At 37.1% G+C, this 25,645-nt stretch overlaps 4 protein-coding genes and 1 pseudogene across 19 annotated transcripts in view; 1 reads left to right on the top strand and 4 right to left on the bottom strand.

Annotated features, from left to right (window-relative positions):
- LOC147292931 (calcium-dependent protein kinase 24-like) overlaps positions 1 to 12,443 on the top strand; it is a 40,640-nt gene extending 28,197 nt beyond the window's left edge. Inside the window, exon 6 of the mRNA XM_086230794.1 lies at positions 12,405 to 12,443. Within this exon, the coding sequence (XP_086086920.1) occupies positions 12,405 to 12,428 (24 nt within the window). The 3' untranslated portion in view covers positions 12,429 to 12,443. The remainder of the gene's footprint in view (positions 1 to 12,404) is intronic.
- The window catches only part of LOC147292929 (SART-1 family protein DOT2-like), a 73,754-nt gene extending 56,273 nt beyond the window's left edge, over positions 1 to 17,481 (bottom strand). The window contains exons 1-8 of one of the 13 annotated variants that reach the window (XM_086230796.1): positions 17,209 to 17,481; positions 16,880 to 17,051; positions 16,679 to 16,736; positions 16,202 to 16,273; positions 15,510 to 15,655; positions 15,271 to 15,313; positions 15,081 to 15,193; positions 14,089 to 14,123 (exon numbers count right to left, since the gene is read on the bottom strand). In XM_086230796.1, coding sequence (XP_086086922.1) covers positions 14,089 to 14,112 — 24 coding nt within the window. In that variant the 5' untranslated portion in view covers positions 14,113 to 14,123; positions 15,081 to 15,193; positions 15,271 to 15,313; ... (3 more) ...; positions 16,880 to 17,051; positions 17,209 to 17,481. Of the gene's footprint in view, positions 1 to 14,088; positions 14,677 to 15,080; positions 15,194 to 15,270; positions 15,314 to 15,509; positions 15,656 to 16,201; positions 16,274 to 16,678; positions 16,737 to 16,879; positions 17,052 to 17,208 lie in introns of those variants that run through there. The other 12 variants (XM_086230795.1, XM_086230799.1, XM_086230800.1 and 9 more) reach the window with 12 other exon arrangements.
- Positions 201 to 12,289, bottom strand: LOC147292932 (glutamate receptor 1.2-like; annotated as a pseudogene). Its single transcript, XR_015120898.1, has 5 exons — positions 12,151 to 12,289; positions 9,950 to 11,297; positions 3,501 to 3,804; positions 997 to 1,376; positions 201 to 772 (listed from the first exon to the last, which is right to left on the bottom strand). The product of XR_015120898.1 is annotated as a glutamate receptor 1.2-like (transcript).
- LOC147292930 (SART-1 family protein DOT2-like) lies at positions 12,704 to 13,716 on the bottom strand. The gene is made up of 2 exons (XM_086230808.1): positions 13,323 to 13,716; positions 12,704 to 13,145 (listed from the first exon to the last, which is right to left on the bottom strand). Exons 1-2 carry the CDS (start codon positions 13,680 to 13,682, stop codon positions 13,068 to 13,070), a joined length of 438 nt encoding a protein of 145 aa, XP_086086934.1. The 5' UTR covers positions 13,683 to 13,716; the 3' UTR covers positions 12,704 to 13,067.
- A 317-nt stretch (positions 17,482 to 17,798) lies between the features above and the next one.
- Positions 17,799 to 25,240, bottom strand: LOC147292928 (putative disease resistance protein RGA3). Of its 3 annotated transcripts, none has more exons than XM_086230781.1 (6): positions 23,838 to 25,240; positions 19,286 to 21,936; positions 19,119 to 19,210; positions 18,649 to 18,796; positions 18,419 to 18,533; positions 17,799 to 17,976 (listed from the first exon to the last, which is right to left on the bottom strand). In XM_086230781.1, exons 1-2 carry the CDS (start codon positions 25,125 to 25,127, stop codon positions 19,333 to 19,335), a joined length of 3,894 nt encoding a protein of 1,297 aa, XP_086086907.1. In that variant the 5' UTR covers positions 25,128 to 25,240; the 3' UTR covers positions 17,799 to 17,976; positions 18,419 to 18,533; positions 18,649 to 18,796; positions 19,119 to 19,210; positions 19,286 to 19,332. The 3 variants fall into 3 exon arrangements, with proteins under 3 accessions (XP_086086907.1, XP_086086906.1, XP_086086908.1); XM_086230780.1 differs by having other exon boundaries at positions 18,477 to 18,533; XM_086230782.1 differs by having other exon boundaries at positions 17,799 to 17,969; positions 18,477 to 18,533.
- Between the last annotated feature and the right edge of the window lie 405 nt (positions 25,241 to 25,645).

Genomic DNA, 25,645 nt, shown 5'->3' with positions numbered 1-25,645 from the left:
ATTCAAAATTCTGAGCATTATTTCGTGTTTCTAGAACTACTTGATTAAGCTACAACATAAGACATGAAATACAATTTGGAAGGAAATAAATGAAAAGAAAATTTGAATCACACCAAATTTAATCACAACAAATTCAGACTATATCGACTACATATCCAACGAGTGCATCCCACTTAAATAATAAACTTAGTGTAGCTTTTGCTTTTTGGGTTCCAAATCAGCCAAGCTCCAAAGAAATTCATTCATTCACAAGGTGAAATAGTGTAACTCTTATCTTACATTCATAAAAAAGTCATGCATGGATAGGCAAATATGCATCGAGCAAACTGCACGGCACTCTGTCTACAAGCAAGATATATTGCTTAAAGTGACTCAGTTAGAAATGTACTGTATTTAATAGCTCGTATCATGTACTGTAGTTTTCTTCATTCTCATTGGATACTTTTTTAGAGAGGAAATTTCTTACACGCTGCAGTTGCCCTCGGATCAGATATCTGAAGTTGCATTTCTTCACAACATCCCATTTTTCTTTGAGTGAGAAAATTGTGAATAAGGAAAGAGCAAAGGCTAAAGAAACCCCACTAACAAGGAACAGGCCACGAAAGCTGTTGAGGGTAAGAGTATTGGGATTGCTCGTTCTGTCCACAAACGTAAGAGTTGTTTTACTATGATCAAACCAGGCCTCTTCCATCTGTAAAAGCCTTCCTGTTTCTCTCAAAATTCCAATTTGCCTTGACATGTCATGGACCAGTTTGGAACCTTTAGGGAAAACCTGAATACAAAGGTACACTTGAGTTATTCGTTTTTGCTAAAAAGTCATAGTCAATTTATATAAAGTTCTACTTGCACGTTAATTATTGACAAAAAAAAAAAAAAAAAAAAAGCTCCTGCAAGTAAAAAGAATTATAATGCTTCTCTTCTAGTTCAGTGATATTATGATATCTATGTTCCTGAATACATGAATGCATGTAATTAACTTTTTGGTAGGTTACTTACAAAGCCAAAACCATTGGTAGTAGACTCGGTTTTAATCATTGAGTAGTCAGCAGAGTACTTTGAAAGAAAGATCTTAATGTATGGAACCTCATCAATGATAGCAGAAACCCCACCATGCTTACTTCCGCTTGATAAAGCATCAGCATATTCTTCAACTGAATGATATGGTTTAATCCCTTTGAAACCCAAGTTCTCTACAGCTCGCGAGGTGACCAATGAACCATATTGGTAACCTATATAGTTACCTCTTGAGTTCAACTCTATCTGTTTAACCGTCATCATTGCTGCTAAAGTTGCAGTGTAACTGGATGTCAAGATAAGCGCAACAAACACCCATATGATCACTACAAACTTCGACAAATTGTTTAACAACTTCTCCCCTGCAACACAAAACAACTTTTCCAAATTATAAACCTTGTGGTTAACTTGAATTCTGTCATTCATCTGAATTATGGATGTAAGGTCATTTGAGTGAATGCAAGGTCAGCCTAATATAGACTAAGTGAACAAAGAATCACTTTGACATACGACAATTTAAAAACACTCCAATAACTTAAAGTACGAAAGCTCCCCTGTGTTTTTCTATCAAAACCCAAGGTCACCAGATGATAGGCAAGGATGAAAAAATCGCCAATATAGGCTAAATATCGGCCGAGATATCGGCTTTTTCAGTTGTCGATATTTAAATGGTATGTAAGATATATCGCGGATATATTGGCAAAGTCTGCAAGCTCTCGGCACTTTGGGTCCCTTTCTTGTCTCTTGTATGTCTATGTTACTCTGTTGCGTGTTCTTCAAAGTGCCATGGCTTTCGCTGCTCTAAAATCCCTCCTCCCTTCTCCAACTTCAGTGCGTCTCCACGAACGACATCGTTGGACGCACTCCCGCTTCACAATAGCACTTCTATGGAAAACATTACCCAATTTAGCCACTTGGGAGGATGGAAGTTTAGGGAAGGAAAGGGCTGTGGGTGACAATGGAGGAGAGAGAGGGAATGGCAGATCTATGGCCGAAGAAAGAAAAGAGGGTAAATGTCTAGGAGAAGACAATGGCAGATCTATCATTAAAGATCAAGTTTTCTTTTTTTCTTTTTGATAAAGGTTAAAATGGTGATGGATAAATATAAAAAGGGTTTATTAATTACAAGTATTAAATAGATGGTACAATCCTAACCATTAGATTATCTTGAATGGTCTAGATTAAAAGTCTTGTATAGTCTAGCAGAGAAAAAATTGGTAGAGGATCCACTTCCTTATCATACATATAGTAGATTATGAAAATTATTTGTTTAATACATAAATTAACGATTGATTCGATCAATATTTCTTAGAGTTTCATTAAAAAATTATATGTTTTCATTGACTTACACGATATTTTTCGATATCGATATATCCATAAATTTAAAGACCGATATTTAAGAAATTTTCGATATTTTCAACCTTGATGATAGGAAGTTTGGTTTACTTTGTACCTCTAACATGGCTGGATTTTTTGAATACTTCTAGTAACCTAAGAGACCTAATTTGAATTAAGGAAAACAGATGACAGTAGCTGGATTTTTTTGGAAAATCCCATAATCCCAAAATTTTGGGTGAAAGATGGGGAATTTTCAAAAAGACATCCTTTTGGGATTTAAGAATTAAGCATTTTAGGTTTAGCGTTTAGGGTTTAGTATTTAGAATTTATATTGGAAAGATAATTTATAGAAGTCTAAAATGACATTAGTTTTAGACATTAGCAGAAGATCAACACCAAAAACATCGATATATATAAGATTCGAACTCAATTTTCAGTGGCACGGTTGTAAATTTTGTTGTTAAAAATAGCATCTTTAATCCTACATGGCTACTAATTTATGATGTTGGACCGCATCCTACTGTTAAAAGTCAAAGGGATGCAGCGATTTAAATTCTCTGTTGTTGCTTGTTTCAATCCTAGCCATGTATTACAAATCCAAGGGTTATAAATCTATGTACATGACCCATACATACCTAAAAAGTGTTATGAATCCATTTCCTCTTTTGCTCACACACCCTTGAAAGTATAATACACAATTAAGATTAAACGTCAAGCAAAACAAGCAGAGAAAGACAAGTAGATGATCCGGATCCAGCTGCATCTAATATAATCAACACAAAATGGACCAGAATCCAATTATCCTTGTAATAAAAAATATATTTGTAAGGCTATTACTTCTCATATCTCTGTTAATTATTCAGAAACTAATGAGATTAATTAATTATGTGTCCTTTTGGGCTACTCAACTTTGTTTGATAGTCATACTTAATTTAACAATCTGTTAGAAATTAGTATGATATAGATTTAAGTCATTAACTTTGTTGCATATTCAAAATCTTGCACATAAGGAAACAATAACTTATACGAATCAACTTCCTAACAAGAACTTAAAAAAGATTGAGTTGAGCATTCACTTAGTAGGAAGTTCTCTTTTTAGTCACAGCAGGAAAGATTTTACAATTAGAAGAAGTGAATAGAGCACTTACTATGAGCAAAAATAAGTGTTGAGAAGGAGAACCAGAATATTGTTCCAATTTGCTGCCATGGTGAGCCCTGGAATTCTTGGTTAATAGGACGCTCGATTATCCATACTACTAAACCCATTAGGATAAAGAAACCAGAACTTGTTATCCAAAGATCTGCTGAAAGAGGTTTCAAGAAAATCCACATGTTTTCCTTTTCATTTCGGACTAGCGTTCCCACTCCTATGACAGTATATGATACTGTAAAATCAACATATAAAGATCTGTTCGATGTGATTGTTGTATCTCCAACAACAGCATCGTATTTCTAGTTTATCCACGCCCCGGCCAATTAATGGAAAGGCAAACCAAAAATTAAATTAGAGGTTTCTATAAAAAGAAGTAATTGACAGCGAAATATTAATCACTAAAATTTTATGTGTAAACAAAAAAACTATTTGTTTGCGTTACAAAGTATCAAGAATTAAAGTTTATACAAACATTAAAATTCTAAGTTGCTACTAACTTAGTTAAACTCCAAGAGTTTTACATGAACTAATATCAACAAAACATATATTATTTTTATGGGGATATGAATTAAACATACCACGTACCAACCAGAAAAATTAATGTGGTACTTACTATATTTGATTTGTGTAGTAGTGAAGAATACAAGGTATCTAAATCCTAGTGTCTATAATAAAATATATATCGGTAAGTGCTAACTAGATATTGATTAATTTTGTTGATCTACTACTATTCTCAAATGTTTAGCTAGCTATTAGGATGTTGGTGTGAGTCAACACGTGTGATTATTGTGTAATTATTAGAATTAATTAGGTGATTTATTAATTCCTGTATTTTAGTTATAGGCCCATGTATATAAACCACTTTTTGTGGTCTTATTGGTTTAATCAGAAAATATATTGAAACCCTAAACCTAAGCCTCCTCTGAACATGGTATCAGAGCATGGTTCTCTATCCTACTGGTTTTTTTGAAGAGTTTTTCCAGAAAAATTCTACTGTTCATTGGTCTTCTCTGACAAAATTCTACTGTAGTTCTTTGTAGAGTTGAAAAATTCTACTGTTCCTTGGCAAGCTCCTCTGCTATCTGACTTCAGCAGCGACGCCACCGGACCCCTGCCACCGTCGCGTGCGGCTCACTCTTTGCTGCTACTCCACGTCGACCACATCTCTGTCTCCCTCGTGCGCCTCCGCCCCTGCCTGCGCGTCTCCGCCCCTGCCTGCGCGCCCCAGTCGCAACCGATCAGCAGCGACGACGCTGCTGTCCAGCCGCTGCGCGTCTCCGCCCCTGCCTATAAGAAAACCAGTCGCAACCGTCTTCTTCCTTGTGCGCTGTCCAGTCGCAACGAAGCCGACCCACCGCCATTCGCTCCTCTGTGCGCCGCCCAGTCTGCACCGTGACCCGCGCCACCCGCCTGTGCGCGTCTCCGGCTGACAGTGCATATTGCCCGCCTGCCTGGGCACTCCTCCACCTGCTTGTGCGTGGTGCGTCGATTCTGCTCACACCCATAACAGGCAGCAACTCCGTGTGCCCGACTGCTCTCCTTTGTCTTTCACTGTAGCAGTGATTGCTGCTCTACTTAGCCTATTGTTTTAATATCCTGCTCTTGTTGGTCTGTGTGTGTTCTTTGTTTTGTCATTTATCATGTCTCAGACACCTCCCTCTAGTCCTGGAGGCTCGAACAGGAATAAGAACAAAGATGTGGTTAACTCAAAACCACCGCTGCCTGCTCTCCCTCCTTTAAGTTCCCAGGATGTGTCATCACTAATCTCACCCGAAAAACTTGATGGCTCAAATTATATTGATTGGGCCCTCATCGTGCAAAATAAAATTAGAGGTCGAAAACGGTGGGGTTTTATCACAGGAACAAGAGCAGCTCCAGAAGATGTGAATTCTGATGAGTTTGAAACATGGGAGGATGAGAATTGTATGGTCAAGTCTTGGCTTCTTGATGCTATGACTAAAGAAGTTCGATCTCTCTTTATTCGATTACCGACGGCGAAGGACATCTGGGACGCAGCTAAACAAACTTATACATTGAGCCAAGATGCTTCCAAGGCATATCAACTCCATTGTGAGGTAATCTCTGTACGGCAAAATGGTGGATCTATTATTTCCTATTTTGGCAAGCTACAAAAACTTTGGCAGGATATTGATGCAATTGAACCTTGCATTATGGATTATGCGAGTGATGTTGAAAAATATACCACTATGATTAACTCTCAGAGATTATACATGTTTCTAGCTGGTTTGGATTCTCATCTAGATGGAGTTCGGGGTCGTATTCTTGCCATGTCTCCTCTGCCTAAATTACAGGCGGCCTATGCGATTGTGTGCTCCGAGGCTAATCGGCAAGAGGCTATGATGGGGGGTACTGATGGAGCGGTCGCTATGGCGGCCCGAAAATTCTCCAATAAAGATGCTAAGAAACCTGACCGGAAGTGTACTCACTGTGGGGGTACAACTCATATGGTCGAAAAATGCTTTAAGCTTCATGGCTATCCAGAGTGGCATCCGAAGGGAATGAAAGCTTCTTCTTCTTCTAATCCGAAGGTTGATAACTCAAGCTCCAGGGTGAACTCTGTTAGTTCCTCCAGCTTTGTTGCCAAGTCAGGTATCTCTAACTCTGTTTTGAGTACTTCTGCTTGTACTAGTAATGGTGCATGGATAATTGATACAGGTGCTACGGATCATATGACTTCTGATCGTTATGTTTTTAGTCATTTTTCATCTGTCTGTCCTAAACCATTTATTGTTAATGCTAATGGTGTGTCATCTCCTGTTCTAGGGGGCGGCACGGTCTCCTTCTCCTCTGATTTATCTTTGCATAATGTGCTGTTTGTTCCTTCCCTAAATTGTAACCTTGTTTCTGTTAGTCAACTAACCAAAACTCATAATTGTGTGGCCACATTCTTTCCTACTCATTGTGTTTTCCAGGACATTCATACCAAGGAGAAGATTGGCAGTGGTAGAAAGAGTGGTGGTTTGTACTATCTGGAGAGTGGGGTTTCCGCTTCAGACAGTCGTGGCATTGTGCGTTTAGTTCGTGATGGTTCCTCAGAAAATAAGAAGAAGATATGGTTGTGGCATCGCCGACTTGGTCATCCTTCCTTTAGTTATCTTCGACGTTTGTTTCCCTCGTTATTTCTTGGTTTAAACATTTCCGATTTTAATTGTGAAGTTTGTGTGTTGGCCAAAAGCCATCGTTCCGTGTTTCCTTCTTGTGATAAACGTATGGATGTTCCTTTTGCTTTGGTACACTCGGATGTTTGGGGTCCTGCCCCGTGTGTTACACATAAAGGAATGAAATGGTTTGTGACTTTTATTGATGACTGTACTCGAATGACTTGGGTTTATCTTCTGAAACATAAAAGTGATGTGTGTGCTGTTTTTCGCCTTTTCCATAAAATGGTTCTCACCCAGTTTGCATGTCCTATTAAAGTTTTGCGCTCTGATAATGGTGGTGAGTTCGTTAATACTGAGTTGACTCAGTATTTTGCTTCTACGGGGATTCTTCATCAGACTTCTTGTGCTCATTCTCCACAACAGAATGAGGTTGCTGAACGCAAAAATCGGCATTTATTGGAAGTCACTCGATCCCTTCTTCTGGGTGGTCACGTGCCATCTTTCCTCTGGGGTGATGCTTTGAGTTCGGCTGTCTATCTGATTAATCGGACCCCGTCTAGTGTTCTTGACTTTCGGCGACCGTTGGATGTTCTCTCGGATTTTGTCTCTTTACCAGGTATCCTTCATTTGGAACCCAGGATTTTTGGGTGTGTTGCTTTTGTCCATTTACATTCTCATCAGCGATCTAAGCTCGCATCTCGGGCCTTGGAGTGTGTATTTGTTGGTTATGGTCCATCCCAGAAGGGGTATCGGTGCTATCATCCCTCTACTCAGCGCTTCTATGTCTCTATGGATGTCACTTTTCATGAACATCAACCTTTTTATTCTCCACGTCCACTGGATTCTACCCTTCAGGGGGAGGTTTCTAGTGAAGTGCAGAATCGAGATGATGTGTTTTTTTTTGATAAGTTTGGTTATGGGAGTAGTAGTGAGGAAAAGTCAGAACAGACTACTGATCACCCAGTGTCTGAGGATGATACTGAGAATGTGGAAATTACTGCGGATGATACTGAGGATATGGTAGGACAAGAACCTACAAATTCTGAGCCTGAGGAGTCACCACTCCATGATAGTACCGCCATCTCTCCTACTCCATTGAATCAATCTTCTTCATCCATTGAGGTAACAAACAATACTCTTGATTCACATTCTGGTTCAGATCTTGTTTCTAATGCTTCTAAATTTACACTCCCTCCTCGGTCTAACCGAGGACAACCACCAGCTAAATATGAGCCAGATCCAAATGCCAAAGTTAGGTACTCAATTAATAATCATGTGTCATCTGTTAGGCTTTCAAAGTCATATGAATCGTATGTTCTGCAATTATCTTCTGTTTCTATTCCTAGTAGATTGCAGGATGCTCTTGCAGATTCTAGATGGACCAAAGCTATGGCTGAAGAAATGGAGGCATTACAGAAGAATTCAACCTGGGAGTTGGTTTCTCTACCTAAGGGGAAGAAGACAGTTGGATGCAGATGGGTGTTTGCAGTCAAACACAAAGCTGATGGATCAGTTGAAAGGTATAAGGCAAGGTTGGTAGCAAAGGGGTATACACAGTCCTATGGCATAGACTACTTGGAGACGTTTGCTCCAGTGGCCAAGTTAAACACAGTACGGGTTCTGTTGTCTTTGGCTGCTAACAAAGATTGGCCACTTCTTCAGTTTGATGTAAAGAATGCTTTTCTCCATGGTGATTTGACTGAAGAAGTATACATGGATCCTCCTCCAGGTATACCAGAGTTTGATAATACAAGATTGGTGTGCAGACTGAAAAAGTCTTTATATGGTCTTAAACAATCTCCGAGAGCCTGGTTTGGGAGATTCACCCGTGCGATGAAGAACTATGGTTATCGGCAGAGTAATTTTGATCATACTTTGTTCCTAAAGAAAAGGGGGAAGAAGATTACTGCTCTTATTATTTACGTTGATGATATGGTTCTGACTGGAGATGATTATGAGGAAATCTCTAATTTGCAGAGGTACTTGTCTCAAGAGTTTGAAATGAAACAGCTGGGGGACTTGAAGTTCTTTCTTGGGATAGAAGTGGCTCGGTCTAAACATGGCATATTCCTATCTCAAAGGAAATATGTTTTAGACTTGTTGTCTGAAACTGGTATGCTTGGGTGTAAGCCAGCTGTCACTCCTATGGAGCAAAATCATAGACTTTTTGAGTGTTTGGGGGCTTTGCCTGCAGATAAGGGGCGATATCAGAGACTTGTTGGAAGATTGATATATTTGTCTCACACTAGACCTGACATTGCTTATGCGGTTAGTGTAGTAAGCCAGTTTATGCATGCCCCGTGCAAACCTCATATGGATGCTGTGGAGCGAATTTTACAGTATCTAAAATCTGCACCTGGTAAAGGATTGTTGTTTGCTAATCATGGTCATGTCAATGTTGAAGGTTTTTCTAATGCAGACTGGGGAGGTTCAGCAGATGATAGAAGGTCTACCTCAGGCTATTTTACCTTTGTAGGAGGAAATTTGGTGACTTGGAGAAGTAAGAAGCAATCAGTTGTATCTAGGTCGAGTGCAGAGGCTGAATACAGAGGTATGGCACTTGGAGTAGTCGAACTTTTGTGGTTGAGACATTTATTGACTGATTTAGGATGTCCACCTACCAAACCTATGGACTTGTTTTGTGATAACAAGTCTGCTATTGATATAGCACATAATCCTGTTCAGCATGATAGAACAAAACACATTGAGATTGATCGACACTTCATCAAAGAGAAACTTGAAGCGAAGATTATTAACTTTCCATTTGTGAAGTCCGAAGATCAGCTTGCAGATGTGTTGACCAAGGCTGTGGCAAATCGGGTGTTTTTGGACTCACTAGACAAGTTGGGCATGTGCGATATATATGCACCAACTTGAGGGGGAGTGTTGGTGTGAGTCAACACGTGTGATTATTGTGTAATTATTAGAATTAATTAGGTGATTTATTAATTCCTGTATTTTAGTTATAGGCCCATGTATATAAACCACTTTTTGTGGTCTTATTGGTTTAATCAGAAAATATATTGAAACCCTAAACCTAAGCCTCCTCTGAACATAGGATGTGTCCCAACAATTGTTTCAGTAATCTTTCTCATTTATAGGCCTCTTTCTACAAATAACAAGACATGCACCCACAAAGTTGTTAAAATTTGGAATATTGCAGTTGCACAAGATCTTACGCTGTGATATCATGTTTGGTTTTTCCTGAAGATCCTAAGAGCTTAAGCCAATTATAATATAGGTTTAATCTATCAAATATGAGCCAATAATTACTTATATTGTAGCAGATATCATTTTGCATGTGATTTATAATCAAGCATACCTGGAGATAAACCTGGTAAACAAGATCATCATAATTCGAAGCCAAAGAACCATTTCCGGCCAATTCAAATGGAATAAACTCATAATGTACTTTATACGGCAATGCTCTAATTGCAGCTTCAAATACATCTATACAGAAGCCCCTGAAATACGTTCTATTGGTTTGAAGATCATGCTCCACACTCACAAGTTCCTCGAACCCTACTTTCACTGGAACACCAATTCTTAGCTTTATTTCACTACTCAATTGCCTCTTGGAACCTTTCATCATGGTTGTTGATCCTCCAGGCCATATGATATATTCCAGATTGTCGGTGGAAAGTAGATTTGTTCGGTTATTAAGTGGCTGCGACTCTTTTGTGATTTTTCCTTCGTAAGGCCAAAAATATCCAACCCTTCTCTCCCCTTTCCTATCACATTTACTATCTCAAATGCTTCTGAAATAAGTTTCCCATGCAGATATTTAATTTCTCCACTTAAACCTGTAAATCTACTTTGCAATATCTCTCTAAGAAGCACAACTCCATGTTTGGAGGATCTAAAATCATTTAGACCTGTTAGGTTCAATCTGACGTCTTGCTTCCTACTTGTAGAATATTTACTTCTTGTCCTCTCAAATGCATCTGCAAGAGCCCAAATAGCATCATACGCCCAGATTCCATCTGCACTTAACTCCCTTACTTCCATATTGAGCTCCTCAATGTAAAATTTCCTTCTCAATCTTGAAGTAAGATTGTGAAGGCTCCTTGATGCTGGAATATAAGACTTTAATCCCAAAACTCCTTGCATTGACTCAATCACAGATGAATCCATGGAATGCAAGAAATTCATGCTAGTTGATGTAACAATCCAAGCGTACCCTTCACTCACCATTCCTAACTTTTTTGCATTTAAAAAAAGGCGAGGCAGGAGCATATGTGACATATGCACCACAAATACTGTAGTCTTCAATGTCATGAGCTTTTGGAGCTCTTCAATGATCTGTTCATTTGTTGAGGAGGCATCAATGGAACTTTTATATGCAATAGAGACATTTTTCTCTAGGAAGGAAATGATCAAAGATGGAATGATGCGACTCCCATATTCTGTGCTCTCATATAGAAGGATAACATCCCTCCATTTGAACATTCCAATAAGGGCACTGATTCCTGTAACCTGAGAAGTCTCATCCTGTGTGATCTCAACAAAGAAAGGATACCTGTTGGTGAGAGGAGAGGATGGACTAGGTTGAGAAAGAGACATTACAGGGACTTCAGCATCTTCTCCTAATTCTGCCAATAGGTTCGCTTCCATTCTTGTTTGTGCACCAATTATTGCTTCAACTTTGACGTTATCCAAAAGATTAAGGGCTGCATTCGGTAAACAAGTAGAGACGTTTAAGCTGCTTAGAATTTTGGTAGGGCGAATAATGATTCTTGGTACAGTTAATAAGAACATGAGAACAGGTGTATTTCAGGACAGTAACTCTCTGTTTGTAGTTGAAAAAAGTATAATGAAATTCAGAGTACTTTTCCCATTTTCCATATTATTCTAGGCAGTCCCGTTCATCTAAGGAACAAATTTTGAGCACCAGTAAGCACCTATTGCACTCAATGGTTGGATCTAATACAATGAGCCAATGTGTTATTAATTTAGCAATTATCAATTCAATCCAATGGTGATAATTCACTGTCCCTCACAGTTGTTCAAAATTTGTCCCTAATCTGAACAACTCTATTATTCCAGAAACTAAGGGTCATTTGGTAACATTCTTGTTTCAGTTTTTATTCTTGTTTCTAATTAAAGAAACGGAAGGAAAAATGAGAAGAAAGTGAGAAGAGTGGCGATAGATGTGAAGGAGAGAAGAGAAAAAATATACAGTTTCAGAAAGTTTTTATTTTGATCTTTTGTTTTATGTATTCTCCCTAATTTCTTCATCACCTCTCTTCTTTCTCATCTCGATCTCATCTCCTTTTTCCATTTCTCCCATGTCTTTTCCCTAGCCTCTACCTCTTTAACTAAAACAAGAAACATAAAAAACTGAAAACCAAAAGAAAAAACATGACCATACAGGCTCCAATGCAATAATTGTGATGATAACTACTTCAAATTAGAATAAGATATATCACTAAAAGTCTGAAGAGCTAGTGAAGATATGTTTAAAACCCAAAGTACTGTACATAGTAAATTTTATAGAGCGTATCATAGTTAAGAATAGCTTACCAGCTGATAAAGCCTGTAGAGGTTTTCCATTGGAATCCCTCCTGTGGAGTACTATTCTTGTGCTGTAGTTATTATGCAGATGGTAAAAATCAGACAAGGCCATAGAAATGCTGAAATCAGACATGGTACTTCCATACATGTTTGGTTCTCATTGATTTGGACAAATTTATAAGCTAGATCCCTTTAATTGCACTAAATATAATATTAACACTTATCACCAAATCCAGTTATATTCTTACGAGTTTGCATCACAGGTCAACTTTACATCAAATGCGTAATTACATTTTGGGAGTAACAGAGGTGATGGACCACGCTCCTTTAAAGGGCAAGAAAAAATACCCAGAATTTGGAGCAGTGTGGACCAACATTGTGCGAGTGATGGCCAGGTCCTTTAGTGCTGGAAAGGAGAGTTTTACAACACAATAAGACAGCATGTGGCCTAGCAACCACAACCAGGTCCTCGAGAATGATAGGTTCAAAACACAGGCAGAGCATCAAAAATGGATAAACCCAAATTCAAAGACAGAGCAAAGGAAACAATTATATCAGAAGCTTGAGACAACAATATTTCGAAGAAATTAATTCCTTTGGAAGTAATAAATGCTTCACAACAAATCAAAGTTTGAACAAATCCAAGACTTACATTGGAAGAATAGAAATGATCATCCTAATCCTATTTATTATATGGGTTAGACTGGACAGGGCTAGTCAAATGCCCACATCAAAAGTTAAAATTCAATAGTACGTAACTACAAGATTAAGCCACAGTACAATTCAAGATTAACCTACAAAAAAACAAAAAGAAGAGCAATATTCAACCAAGAACTTTATATCATATAAGAGACATCGGATTAACGACATGTGCACAGCGTACTGATCAATGCTTGTAAGTAAATAGGCAGAGGGCTCTTTATTCCTCACAGTCGCTTGAAAAGGCTTCGACCCCTCCCATGGAACTGATGACTAAGCATCCGAAAGGCTTCCTTTGGTGTCAACTGGTGAAAAAAAGGTAATATGTCAGCACATATAGCAGAAATAATGCAACATAATCATTAATTAAGCAAACATGAAAATGTGTAATACAATTCTAGGACCATAATCACTCTCATGTAACAATGTTAAACCATATAAACATGTAACATATTGTAAAGGAACTGGACTGGAGAACTTACAGTTTGGCCAAATTCAACAGTTCTCTCAATGCTATCCACTTCTTGATAGACATTAGGTGGACGAGCAATACCTTTTCTGAGGGCTGCTCGCTCTTCAAGCAGATTCAGAACGCATAATAAGCCTTCATGGATAGTTCCATCGGAAACTATCTCGTCCTTATCTTCAGTAGCAGGGTGTTTGTGCTCATCCACATCTTTAACTTCAGTCCATCCACCAGGCTCATCCATTCTTTCTTTGAGGTATCCTCGTTCTTTAAACAGCTTCAGCACACCTGCTAAGCCTTTCCTGACTGCAACTTCATGGACCATTTCATTTGCAATATCAGCAGTAAGTTCAGCTTTCTCGTCTTCAGAATTCATTTTCTCCTTGAGCTCTGGACTGCTACTAACCCATGCTAAAACCTCAGAGACGCCTTGTGCTTTCTTCTCCAATCTCTGTTCCTTTGTTCTGAATAAGAAAATTAATTACAAAATACAATTAGTATCAATTAAGGTTGGTAAATAATAAACTGACAGTTGATTCCCAGAAAAAGAATGATCACATGCTATCAATACCATCATCTCTGTCTTCCATTCAAATCATGTAATTCAGTTTAAAACAAAAACGATGTTGATTGAAAATAATCAACAACCAGAGGAGCGCTTCAGAATGCGTGTAGATTCGATGTCTCTTTGTTTTACAACATCATCACTAGTATTGGTCCTGGAGCGCTTCAGGTCATCAATATTTCTAGTATCCTTTCCCTCGGCTCCTCTTCTTGTTGCTTGATTCGCACCCTTCCATGTCCATTTGCTCCAATCCTGGAATTTCAGAATGAAAATATCAATTTCCGTTTATTTTACTAAAATTCAGGAGAACCAAACACAAACTGACCTTAAAGGCAACATCTGCAGACTCAGAAACCCTAAACAAAACGGAATTTTATAAAAAAATTAAATGCTTCGGAAGAGACTGATACCTAAATCTCAACCTTCTAACGACGAGGGACAAATCTTCTCAACCTTCTAAATCTCATGAATTGCCGAGTTATTTATTCGATAGATAAAAGCCCTAAATCTAATTAAATTAACACCTATGCTAATTCTAAAGGGAATTGATTAATTGAACCATACATTTTTCCTAATTCTAAATTACCCCTCTACTTTTAGACATTCTGCCATTTTGAACCTTTATAAAAATCTTGGCCACCTGATTAATCTACTCTTGCCACTCTGCTGAAAGCCTGTCATGCACTTCTTAAGTGCAGATGGTGCTGATGGTGTTGTGAGAATCATATTTATCGAGGGAGGTACAAGGTTCCTGATGGGGTTGTTTCCTTTGCTCTGTTTTTGAATTTGGGTTTATCCATTTTTGATGCTCTCTCTCTAAATTGTGGCCACCACGCACACCATGTTGGTCCACATTGCACCAAATTCTGGGTATTTTTCGTGCCCTTTAAAGGGCTCTCAAAACGAGCAATGCAATTATGCATTTGATGCAAAGTTGAAAACCCATAAGAATATAACTGGATTTGGTGATGCAGTGTTAACATAAGTTTGTGTTGCAATTAAAGGGATCTAGCTTGCCAGTTTGTCCAAATCAATATGAGAACCAAACATGAATGGAAGTGCCAGGCATGACACATGCATAGGAATTTCTCATGATTCCTGACTCTGCCTGGTCAAAAATAACATCAAAACAACTAAACAAGAGATGTATAGAATAACTTTTAATTTTTCAAATGATGGTGAAAAGCTTGGAACTGCAGATTGTTTTACCTGATTTCTTGCACTACTACAGGTACACAACGTAGGACCAAATTAGAAATTAGACTCGGTAATAATGCTGGTGAAGGTATAAACTGTAGGCCTAGGGGCCATTATTCTGTAACCTGCAACCAAGACCATAAAACCTTCTATAAAAGGAACACTGAAACTAGGGCCCAAATAGTGATTGCATATAGTGTACCTGCAGTGCACTATGTATTGCACAGTTCTTCCTTTCAAGTTACCTACAAATCATGCCAACATAATAATTAAAGCCAATTGAAAAAACAAAATGCATATTGGATATTAACACACAAAAAAATGTTAAATAGAGACTAGAGAAGAACAGAATGCAACCAGAAAGTACAAATAAAAACTAAATTAACTAATCAAACAGAAACACCAAAAGAAAAGTGGAGGTGCTAGTGATCGAAAGTTTACAAATGATTTGAATAAGAAGTTTTCAGCAACTGAGACACTCCCCTCAGCACATCTTCACATAGGTTGAGTGATAAAATCATGATAGATTCTCTGGTCACACTGCCAAATCAATGAGGTCCTGAAGTTGTTCAAAATATCTCCAAGAGCTGCAAAATGTTTCAAATTACAAGGCATGAGTTAACACAAACACACACATGCACTAATAGAGAGTCGGTGAGAACAGTGATGCTTAAGATGTATATATCTGTTGGTTTTTGCAACTTGCAAGCATACAAATACCAACAAAGTTTGTAGGAAACCACTTTTATGCTTGGACATGATGAAGGCCCTGGTGGGTTCAAAATGCTGCATGTTTGCATCAATCGAATTGTGCAACAGAGACTGCTGACTGCATTCCTTAAATTCCTTTTTCTTTGTCACTTCCAATTCTTTGTTCTATTCAATTTTACAACAGCTCATGCGCCCTTACAGTGTAATTTCCTTGCTCTCTCTCTCTCTCTCTCTTGCATACACACACACTCTCTCCCTCTCTGTCTCTCTCACACATACACACACACACACACACACACTCTCTCTCTCTCTCTCTCTCTTTCTCTCTCTCTCTCTCTCCCCAGCCCACCTAACCAAAAAACCAAAAACAGAAATAATGAAATTAACAGTTAAAAATATTTTCCACATAGACAACAGATTACCTTAAACAAGTGGTCTACCAAGAAGTGTAATAAAGAACCCACAGATACCGAGAAGCATTGCCTTGTAACAATCTGTGCCATAAAAACATGTCCAACATGCCTTAGAACATATTCATATGCATTGTAATAACACATATAATTCTAAGCATCATGCAAGAGCTTAATTTAAAAAGGAACATGATATCAAAATAGGTGGCTAGCCAACTTGAGAACGACAGAAACAAATGTCTATTATTTAACAAAATCAACACAAAATATCTTAGAAAAAAAAATCTCAAATGATAAGGACTCGAGCTAAACCTGTGGATACAAATATAAAACCTGTGAATACAAGTCAAGTACATATGGAAATGATATAAGTCAAGTATATAAATATGTGAATACAAGTCAACTATAAAAATACGGAAATGATTATATGGAAATGTATAATATGATGATTATATGCAGTGAGATGCAGGGGAAAGGGAACTGAAGTACCTAGAAGGAGTTTGCACTTATTGCACACCACATGTTCTTCCAATTGAGTAAGAGCCTGCTGAAAACCAAAAAATTATGGCAAAATAATAGTAGATGCTATCTGGAAAAAAAATCCTAGGAAGTACATACACAAGTAAAAGATAGAGCAAAGGCAAGAGAAGAGTACAAAGCACTGAAAAACTAGTGGTTTGGAAATCTTACTTTGTGCTACCATATATGCGGAGCTTCAAGCAATTGTGACCTGGGCTGCTCTCCTTGGTGCTGATAGGGACAGTCAAAAATCAGAAGCTCTTCTATAGACTCAGTTTGCACCTATTGAACATGAACTTTTTTTTCAACTGAGTAACAGCCTCCTGAAAACCTACAAATTATGCTGAAACAAATATTTATTTCATTGGGAGAACAAGATATATTATAAGTATATGGATAAGGAAAAGATAGAGCAAAGTATAATGCATTGAAGACCTGATCGAATCAAACAACAGAGGAACATCAGAAGAGAATAGGAGGTGGTGGTTCAAAAAGCTTACATTTCTTCAAAGCAAAACTTGGAGAAATTAGGAATTTGTTGTACTTATAACTAGAATGAAAGCAATCTAGTGCAGCTGGGACACTCCCCAAGGCGCATCTTGAAAGTTGCAGACCATGGATATCCAACTAATGTGGTTTGTTCTTTGCTATGCATCCCATAGCTTCAATCCTCTGTCTCAGGAAATTCTTGATTTAAGATGTTAAATTTGGTCAATGCCAAGGAAAAGAGAAAATATAATTAAGGATAACCAAGTTTTATTCTTTTTATAAGATTCAAAGAGCTTTTTTACAACAACAATCACACACTACTTTGAATTGTTTAGTTGCAGGTAATGAAATTCCTATCATGAAATTATTTTGTAGTTAAAAACAAAAAAATAAAGAAGAAGAAAACATGACAGGTAGCTAAAGATAAATGGTTTCAATCACCGGTGGGTAAACTAATTAAATAAGACAAATGAGATAAACAATAAGTTGAATAACTAGATGAAAATGGGAGAGATCAGAACAAATCACATATTATTAATTTGAGGAAGAATTAAACTTACACTTCATTCTTGGAATATGAGAAATTTTGGGCCACCTGGACGCTGATCTCATTGGTGCATCTAATCAATTAAATGTTTGTAAATCCTCCAAGACCGCGTGCGCATACTTAGAATGGATGCAGTCCAATCTCCAAAAAATAATTTGTAAATAACTTATCATCAACTTTTCAAACTGTGGAGCTTATCTTGTAAATAACTCGGGTTTCTTAACTCTGGATGCTGTTAAGATTAAGAATAATTAAATATGGTTTATCTTATTTAAAAGAAAAGATAATTCCTTGATGGGAACATATTGTGTAATTAATTGCACAAAAAAAGCACTATAAATTTATGCTCAGAACATAAAATCAGCACAGAATGAATACATTTGATTGCAAAGATATCAATGAAGGAATTTGACTGTTAAATCCCTTTAGAACTAAGAGGACTCAAGCTAGCTTGAGAACAACACAAGTACATATGTATATTATTTACAAAAATCAATGCAATATTTCTTGGAAAAGTAAATATCTAAAATTATAAGGACCCCAGCTAAACCTGTGAATAATTGGAATAAATGATGCCAGTAAGTGATCAATGTTTTTTTTTTTTGTTGGAATCAATTAATGTTATAATTTTATAGAAATGTATAATATGATTATTAGGGAAACTCATGACTTACTGTCACCAATTAACTTGTACAACTATGCAGTGACGGAGGGGAAAGGGAACTCAAGTACCTGCACTTAGTTTGCACCGACGCACATCACATGTTCTTCCAATTGAGTAAGAGCCACCTGAAAAGCAACAAATTAGGAACATCAGAAGAGTACAAAACATTGAAAAGCTAGTTAAATCTAATCAAAGAGGAACATCAAAAAAGAAGAGGAGGTAGTGGTTTGGAAATCTTACTTCGTGCAACAACGCAAAACTTCAAGCAATTAGGATGAAAGTAATCTTGCACATGCCACTGGGGCACATACTCTCCCTAGGCGCATCTTTCTGATGAAAGATGAAAGCACGAGTATTCAACAATGGTAGAAGATGGTTTGTGAGGTATCTGCAGAAGATGTTTGGTCAAATGCTGTAATAAAGAAAAAAGATACGGACCCATAAACAAGTTTCTTTCTAAAACGCTTCAAAAACCATTTTCTCAACAATAATCGCACACTGCTTTGAAATGTTTTGTAGTGGAGAATGAAAATCATTTCATGAGAATCTGTATTTAAAGTAAAACGTGACACGCACAAAATTGAACAAATCATGAATAATTGATTTGAGAAAAAACAAAATACCTAGAATATTTGGAATGTGAGAAATCTAGTTTATTTGGTCTAAAAGAAAGGTTAATCTCATCATGTGGTTTATCGGGCCAGAAGTACCTGGACTAAAAGTTTGCACCTATTGCACATTCACTTGCTCTTTCCACTTGACAGTACTCCCCGGTCGTACATCTTGCAGATTGTCTAATTTCCTGTTAAGGTTTATTCATAAGGTTTAGTCAAGTGCTGAAGAAAGGAAATAAAATATAAAGATAACAATCGCATACTGCTTTTAAATGTTTTGTAGTGGGGAATGACATTTCTGTCAAGAGAATCATGAGTAATTGATTTTCGGAATGTGAGAAATCTTGTGCCATTCTGGGCCGCTCCCCTTGGTGCATCTTTCCTTTAGACGGGAACAATTATAAATATGTAGAGTTTCTAACTTGGTGAGGCGTTTCATAGTTTTGGCTGTAGGTAGGTACATCAGATTCTCACAATTCTCAATTATCAGGCGGGTAAGAGATGTAAGTCTACCCAACCAGTCTGGAAAAGCCTCCACTCCGTCAAAAGATTTTATCCACAAAGATGTTAGAGAAGTGAAGTGTTGAATTTGTTGGGGCAGAGACTTCAGCTTAGGCCACCCCTCCAACTTTAATCGTTTAAGTTGTGGTATAACCTCAAAATTGGGGAAAGAATCCAGCTCCTCCCAGAACATTCCAATGTCCATATCTTCCAAATGAGTGAGACAGTGTAGCCCCGTTGGCAAATATTGTAATTTCCCACAATGTTCAATATACAGCTTGGTAAGAGATTGCAACCTGGATACGTCTTCTGCCACTGATATCAAATTGCCGCAGTACACGATTGACAACCTCTCAAGAGATGTACAGGATTCAAGCCCACTCGGTAATCCATCACAATTTACAATCCACAACTCACGAAGGGACGTGAGATTGTGAATTGACGTCAGATTAGCGCAACTAGCTATATACAATGTCTGAAGAGAGGTGCAGTCTTGTAACCCACTCGGCAGGCTTGATAATTTCTCACAACCCCAAATATTAAATATGCGGAGAGATGGGATGCCCTGTGTAATTGGAATCGACTCTAGACTACCACAGTTTCTTATAGTCAGCTCCTCAAGAAGGACTGTGTCTAGCCCATCAGGTAAATGCCTCAGCTTCTGACAACCACCAATATACAGCCACTGAAGATTCTGGTTGTTTTCAAACATCCTTTCCGGCAAAGAAATAAGCTCCTCAACATTTCTTATTTGGAGGGAAGTGAGAGTGGTTAGTTGACTGCTCATAATATTTTCTATTGGCCTTGCATTGTCAATACCATCTATCTCCAACTTCTTGAGAGATGGAAAATCTCTGGGAGCATTTCTCAATTGCGTACAACCAGATAGAGTCAACTCCTCAAGGCAGGGAAACACAACTACTTTTTCTGTAGGCATCACTACCACTTCCATCCATTCACTTAGCATCCCGCACTCAGAAATATATAAGGTTTTCAATGCTGGAAACAAAACCCTTGTCTCATTCCTTGTCGTACTAGTTGTACCGGAAACACTGTTATACCCATAAAACTCAACTCCCAGGCATTTTAGCTTAGCCATATTGTAAATCTCAACACATATAAGATTTGGCAAATGACCAAGCATTGGGATTTCTTCACATTCCCTGCAATTGGATAAACGAATCTTTTTCAAATTGAGTGGCAACCTACTCATCATCCATGATGCAAATTTAGCACCCATGAAGTTGTCAATCTCTAAGCTTTCCAACTTACAGTGCGGTTGGAGGCCGTCTAATACAGCCTCATCATTGTTGCTGCTTTGCCTGTCATCCTTCCATTCAAATATTAACTGGCGTATGCTTGCTTTCCCCACTAAATTAGCTTTCTTCGCTTCTTCTCCATTTCTCACAAGTTGCAAATTTCTTATAATTAATTCACCTTTCAATTGGTCTAAGTCACCCAGCTCCTCAATTCCATAACTTGTCGCCCCACCCATAGTATAATGAGATAATGTTTGCAGATGAGTCAATTGCCTTATCCGAAATGGAACTTCAACATACTCATTAAAATAAACATGCCTTAAGTTGATCAAATTTTCCAGTTCCTCGGGAAACTTTTTGAGATTGTAACAATCCATTCTTAATGTCTGCAGCATATAGAGCTTTCCAATAGATTTGGGGAGTGCTTTGATTCTTGTTCCCGAGACGTCCAAATTCCTCAAGTGTCTCAATTCACCAATTGAAATTGGCAACTCATCAATATCAGCCCCATGTAAATTTAAAACACGCAAAGCTCTAAACCTTGGGAAGATGCTTTTAAGGACCTTGTCATCATTCAAAAACAATGAGCGCAACTTTCTCACACTTCTTCTTGGCATCCCTTCTAGCGTTGAAGTAGGAATCCATGCAACATGTCGAATCTCATACTCATTGAGATCCCGTGTCAGGATCTCAGAGTTGGATATTTCATTCTCATTGAAGTCCTGCACCGCCAAGATCTCAGATTTTGATACTTGTTTGGCAAGATCGTGCACAAGATCATGCATCTTGCAACTGATAATAACGCCAAACTCATCTTTTGTAACATCTTGAAATAAGGAGTTTTCCAATAGAATATTAAAATATTCATTGCCTATGTCTTCCATCACTAGTTTGCTTTTGTCAGGAGAAGGGTGAAGTAATTCATGAGCCATCCAAAGTTGGATCAACTTTTCTCTTTTTATTTCGAAATCTTTCATAAACATTGAGCAATATGCAAAACACTGTTTCACAGATGGTGATTTCAAATTATCAAAACTCAACTTTAAAACCGACATGATTTTCTCCTCTTCTTTTGGCAAGTCCCATATTCTACTTTCTTTAATTGACAACCATTCATCTGTAGTGTGTTTAGAACGCAACATGCTTCCCAAAACCTGTTAATAATGAATAGGGTAAAATCATTAATTAATAGTAACAAAAGAAAAAAATAGTAGATTAATCAAAGTTGACAATATTTCAACCTTCTTTTGGATACTACGTGTAACATATACTGCTGCACTCCATTTTTTCTGTTAGAGCTGCTTTTTTTTTTTTTTTGGTTATGTTTTCTTTTTTACAAACTTTGTTAGAGTCATACATGTGTTTATTAAACAATTTATGACTATATATGTACGGCTTAGTAATTAGTAGTAATATTGCACTTAAAATGATGTTGGAATAAATTTTTTTCCTTCATCGATTGTTATAAAATGAGGAAAGAACTCCTTGCCCAATTTTTGTTTAGAAAACCCAAAGTAAAAAAAGGAATAGAAAATTAGAATTAAATACTAAATCCCAATAATTTTTTGGTATAGCATGAAGACTATATAATATTTCAATTGGACTACTAAATTTAAATATAGTTTTTTAGATTAGATCACAAATATGTTTGCCCCTATGATTTAAGCTTTTTCCATTTGACATTTTTGTCCTTTGGCCCACATATGATGAGTGTTAGTTAAAATTTATAATGTTTTGACAAAATTGCCCTTGAGGCTTTTATATTATCTTGAAAATTTGCTAATGTAGTCTCAACTTCACATTTAGTTGTGACTGTACAACACTCACAACTTCAAATTTAGTTGTGACTGAACGACAGTCACATCTAAGTTGTGAACAAGTCACAGTTAAGTTGTGACTTAATTGAATTTTTTTTAGAGAAATTATAATACAATATAGTATAAATAGAGGTCAAAACAATATTTTTACTCAAAATAATACATAGTATAGTGGTGTGAGTTCTCTTTTTCAATTTACCAAGACAGTCACAGTTAAGTTGTAACTGGATTGTTTTTTTTTTTTTTAATACAATATAGTATAAATTAATGTAATATTTGTGATGTAATATTATTTTTATTTTTTTATTGTAGTGGCATGTGATGTAATATTTGTAAATTCTAATACCTTTTACTTTATTATTTTGTTTGACTTTTCAACTAGTACCTAATCTAAAATGTTATATAATTTTGGTACCTAAACTAAAAAATAATTGAAATTTAATAATTAAAATCAATGGACCTAAAAAGGAAACAAAAAATTTCACAAGTTATTTGTGGGTTGGAACTTTATTAATAACAAATAAGAATCGAAAGCAATTAAAAAGCCTAAATTAACTTCAAATCTATAATATAATAAAGGGTCATTTACACTTTACACCTCTCAAGTATAGGTTATTTTTCACTTTGGAACCCGATGTTTAAAACGTTTCAATGTGGAACCTAAAATTTTTTAAAAATTACAATGTGCCCCTTCCGTTAAATTTTCTGTTAATTTTGACTGCATATAGCATGTGTGTGATTCATTTACACTAATGAGGACAATAAATTTACGCTATGTGGGAAAAAAACAAATTAAAAAAGCCAACTAAAATTTTATAGGTTAAAAAAATAAAATTTTAAAATTTTAAAAACAAAAACGGGGAACGAAAGAGATGAGGGAGGAGGGAGAGGTAGGAATGAATGAGATAATTTTTTATATTTAGTTTCAATGTTATCTTTTAATTTTTTTAATATATAATAATTGAAATACCTTTTTCTAATTTCTTTATTGTTTATTTGGTTTATTTTATTTGTTCATGTGGCGTAAATTTACTGTCTACATCAATGTAAATGAATCTCACACATGCTATATGCAGTCCAAATAACAGAAAAGTTAACGTAAAGAGCACATTGTAATTTTCATAAACTTTAAGTTTTACAGTGATACGTTTTGAACATCGGGTACTAAAGTGAAAAACGATCTATACTTGGGGAGTATAAAGTGTAATTCACTCTATAATAAATAATAGTATACATACCTTTGCCACCAATGGTACTCCTGCACACTTTTTGGCAATCTCTTCTCCAATTTGCTGTATATGCGAGTCTATTGGAGCACTACCATTTGGAAATGCTCTATCCATTATTATGGACCGACATTCATCAACAGATAGATTTTCCAATTCACACCTATAGTTACCAGGCGTTTCTGTGATTGATGCAACTTTGGCACTGCGGGTAGTGACAATGATGCTGCTTCCTCGAGTAGAATTAAGTTTTGACAAACAACTCATGATCAAAGTGTTCCATTTATCCTCATCTTCATTCCATACGTCATCGAGTATGAGAAGATATTTTTTCCCAGTCAACTCTTCTTGGAGGGTTTTGATCAATGCATCTCGACTTTCTCGTACGGCTTTTGTTGAGTTGAGTGATTCCAACATCCGAATGAGAATCAAATTGACATGAAAGGGGTCAGATACACACACCCAAATTTTTTTATCAAAATATTTATCCACATCAGGCTTATTGTATACGGACTTGGCCAAAGTTGTCTTGCCTAGGCCTGCAATTCCAACAATGGCCATAATCGAAAGATTTTCCCGATTATTGGAGTTGATCAAGGTTGCAATTATGTCTGACACAACTCCCTCCCTTCCAACCATGTTTTCATCTTCGTCAATGGAAGAGATGGTTTCTCTGTCCTCTCTAATTCCATGAGGGGTTGCATGGTCTTGTACTTTTGAAACTAGTCCAACAAAAGCTGCGTCCTTCTTGAGATCCTCCAAAGATTTTTTGATTTTCTGAATTTGATGTGCCATTTGTTGACGAAATAAAGTGGGATTGGAGAGAGAGAAGAAGTTGAGCACCTTTCTCTTGGTATGGTTTTGCAGCTCCACTTTTTGGCGGAGAAATTCATATTCGATTTGCTCCAACACATCCTCTGCATCATCAGCTACGGCTTTGAGCTTCTTGAGCCAGTCTTCCACTAACTTGGCACGATCTTGTGGTGGGTGGGAAGCAGCATGTACGAAACCTTGAATGGTGGACAATGATTGGCGGAGCTCTGTTAGCTCTGTTTTGAATCCCCAGGCAAGACTGAGTTCTTGAGCAGCAAGTGAAGCCACCTTCCCCAGTATTCCCTCCACAGAGAAAGTAAAGAGAGCATCCAACATCTTTCCTTCCATACTCAAACAGATACAAGGAGCTAGCAGTAGCAGAGATATTAGATAGAGGGACGGAGAAGTAAGCAAAGAGCAGTCTGAGCAGAGAACAATGCACAAGTGAGGAAAGTGAGAAGAGATGGAAGACGCACAAGTAGTTCTCATAATTGAGAGACTTACAGCTAGACTTCATTATTGGTGGCCCCACTCCTTCTTTTTCTTTCTGCAAACCTTTTTTTATTGGCCATCTGCTTTCTGCAAACCTTGACCATCTACAAGTTTCCAAATCGGTGGCTCCACCTCTACAAAGGAAGAGGAGGATACAACTAGACCAATGACCAATGTAGTGTAACAGTTGTAATGTGCATATATATCACTTGCTACACCAATGTAGTGTTTTTTTTTTTTACATTATTTTTAGAGGGTAAGGGTACAAGATTTATTTGACAGATGAATTTTTACCAACGGAGTCAGTATTTGAAAATGGAATGTGCTAAATTTGTAAACTAATTTTTTTCTTTTTAAGTAAACGATTTTAAAATCTATTTTACAGCTTTTAATGATAAATAAATTCACCTAAAAGGTTGCATTAAGAAATAAGTCCACAAAGAAGTCAACAAAAAGAAAAGAAAACCACAAAAATTTGTCCTTGGTCTTAGTGGGCTGTCCGTATGCATGTATGG

The sequence above is a fragment of the Dryas octopetala genome, chromosome 2, assembly GCF_963921425.1.
Source record: "Dryas octopetala chromosome 2, drDryOcto1.1, whole genome shotgun sequence".
NCBI classification, from domain to species: Eukaryota; Viridiplantae; Streptophyta; class Magnoliopsida; order Rosales; family Rosaceae; genus Dryas; species Dryas octopetala.
The sequence above is the reverse complement of the archived record's forward strand: the minus strand, read 5'-3'. Positions and strand labels throughout refer to the sequence as shown.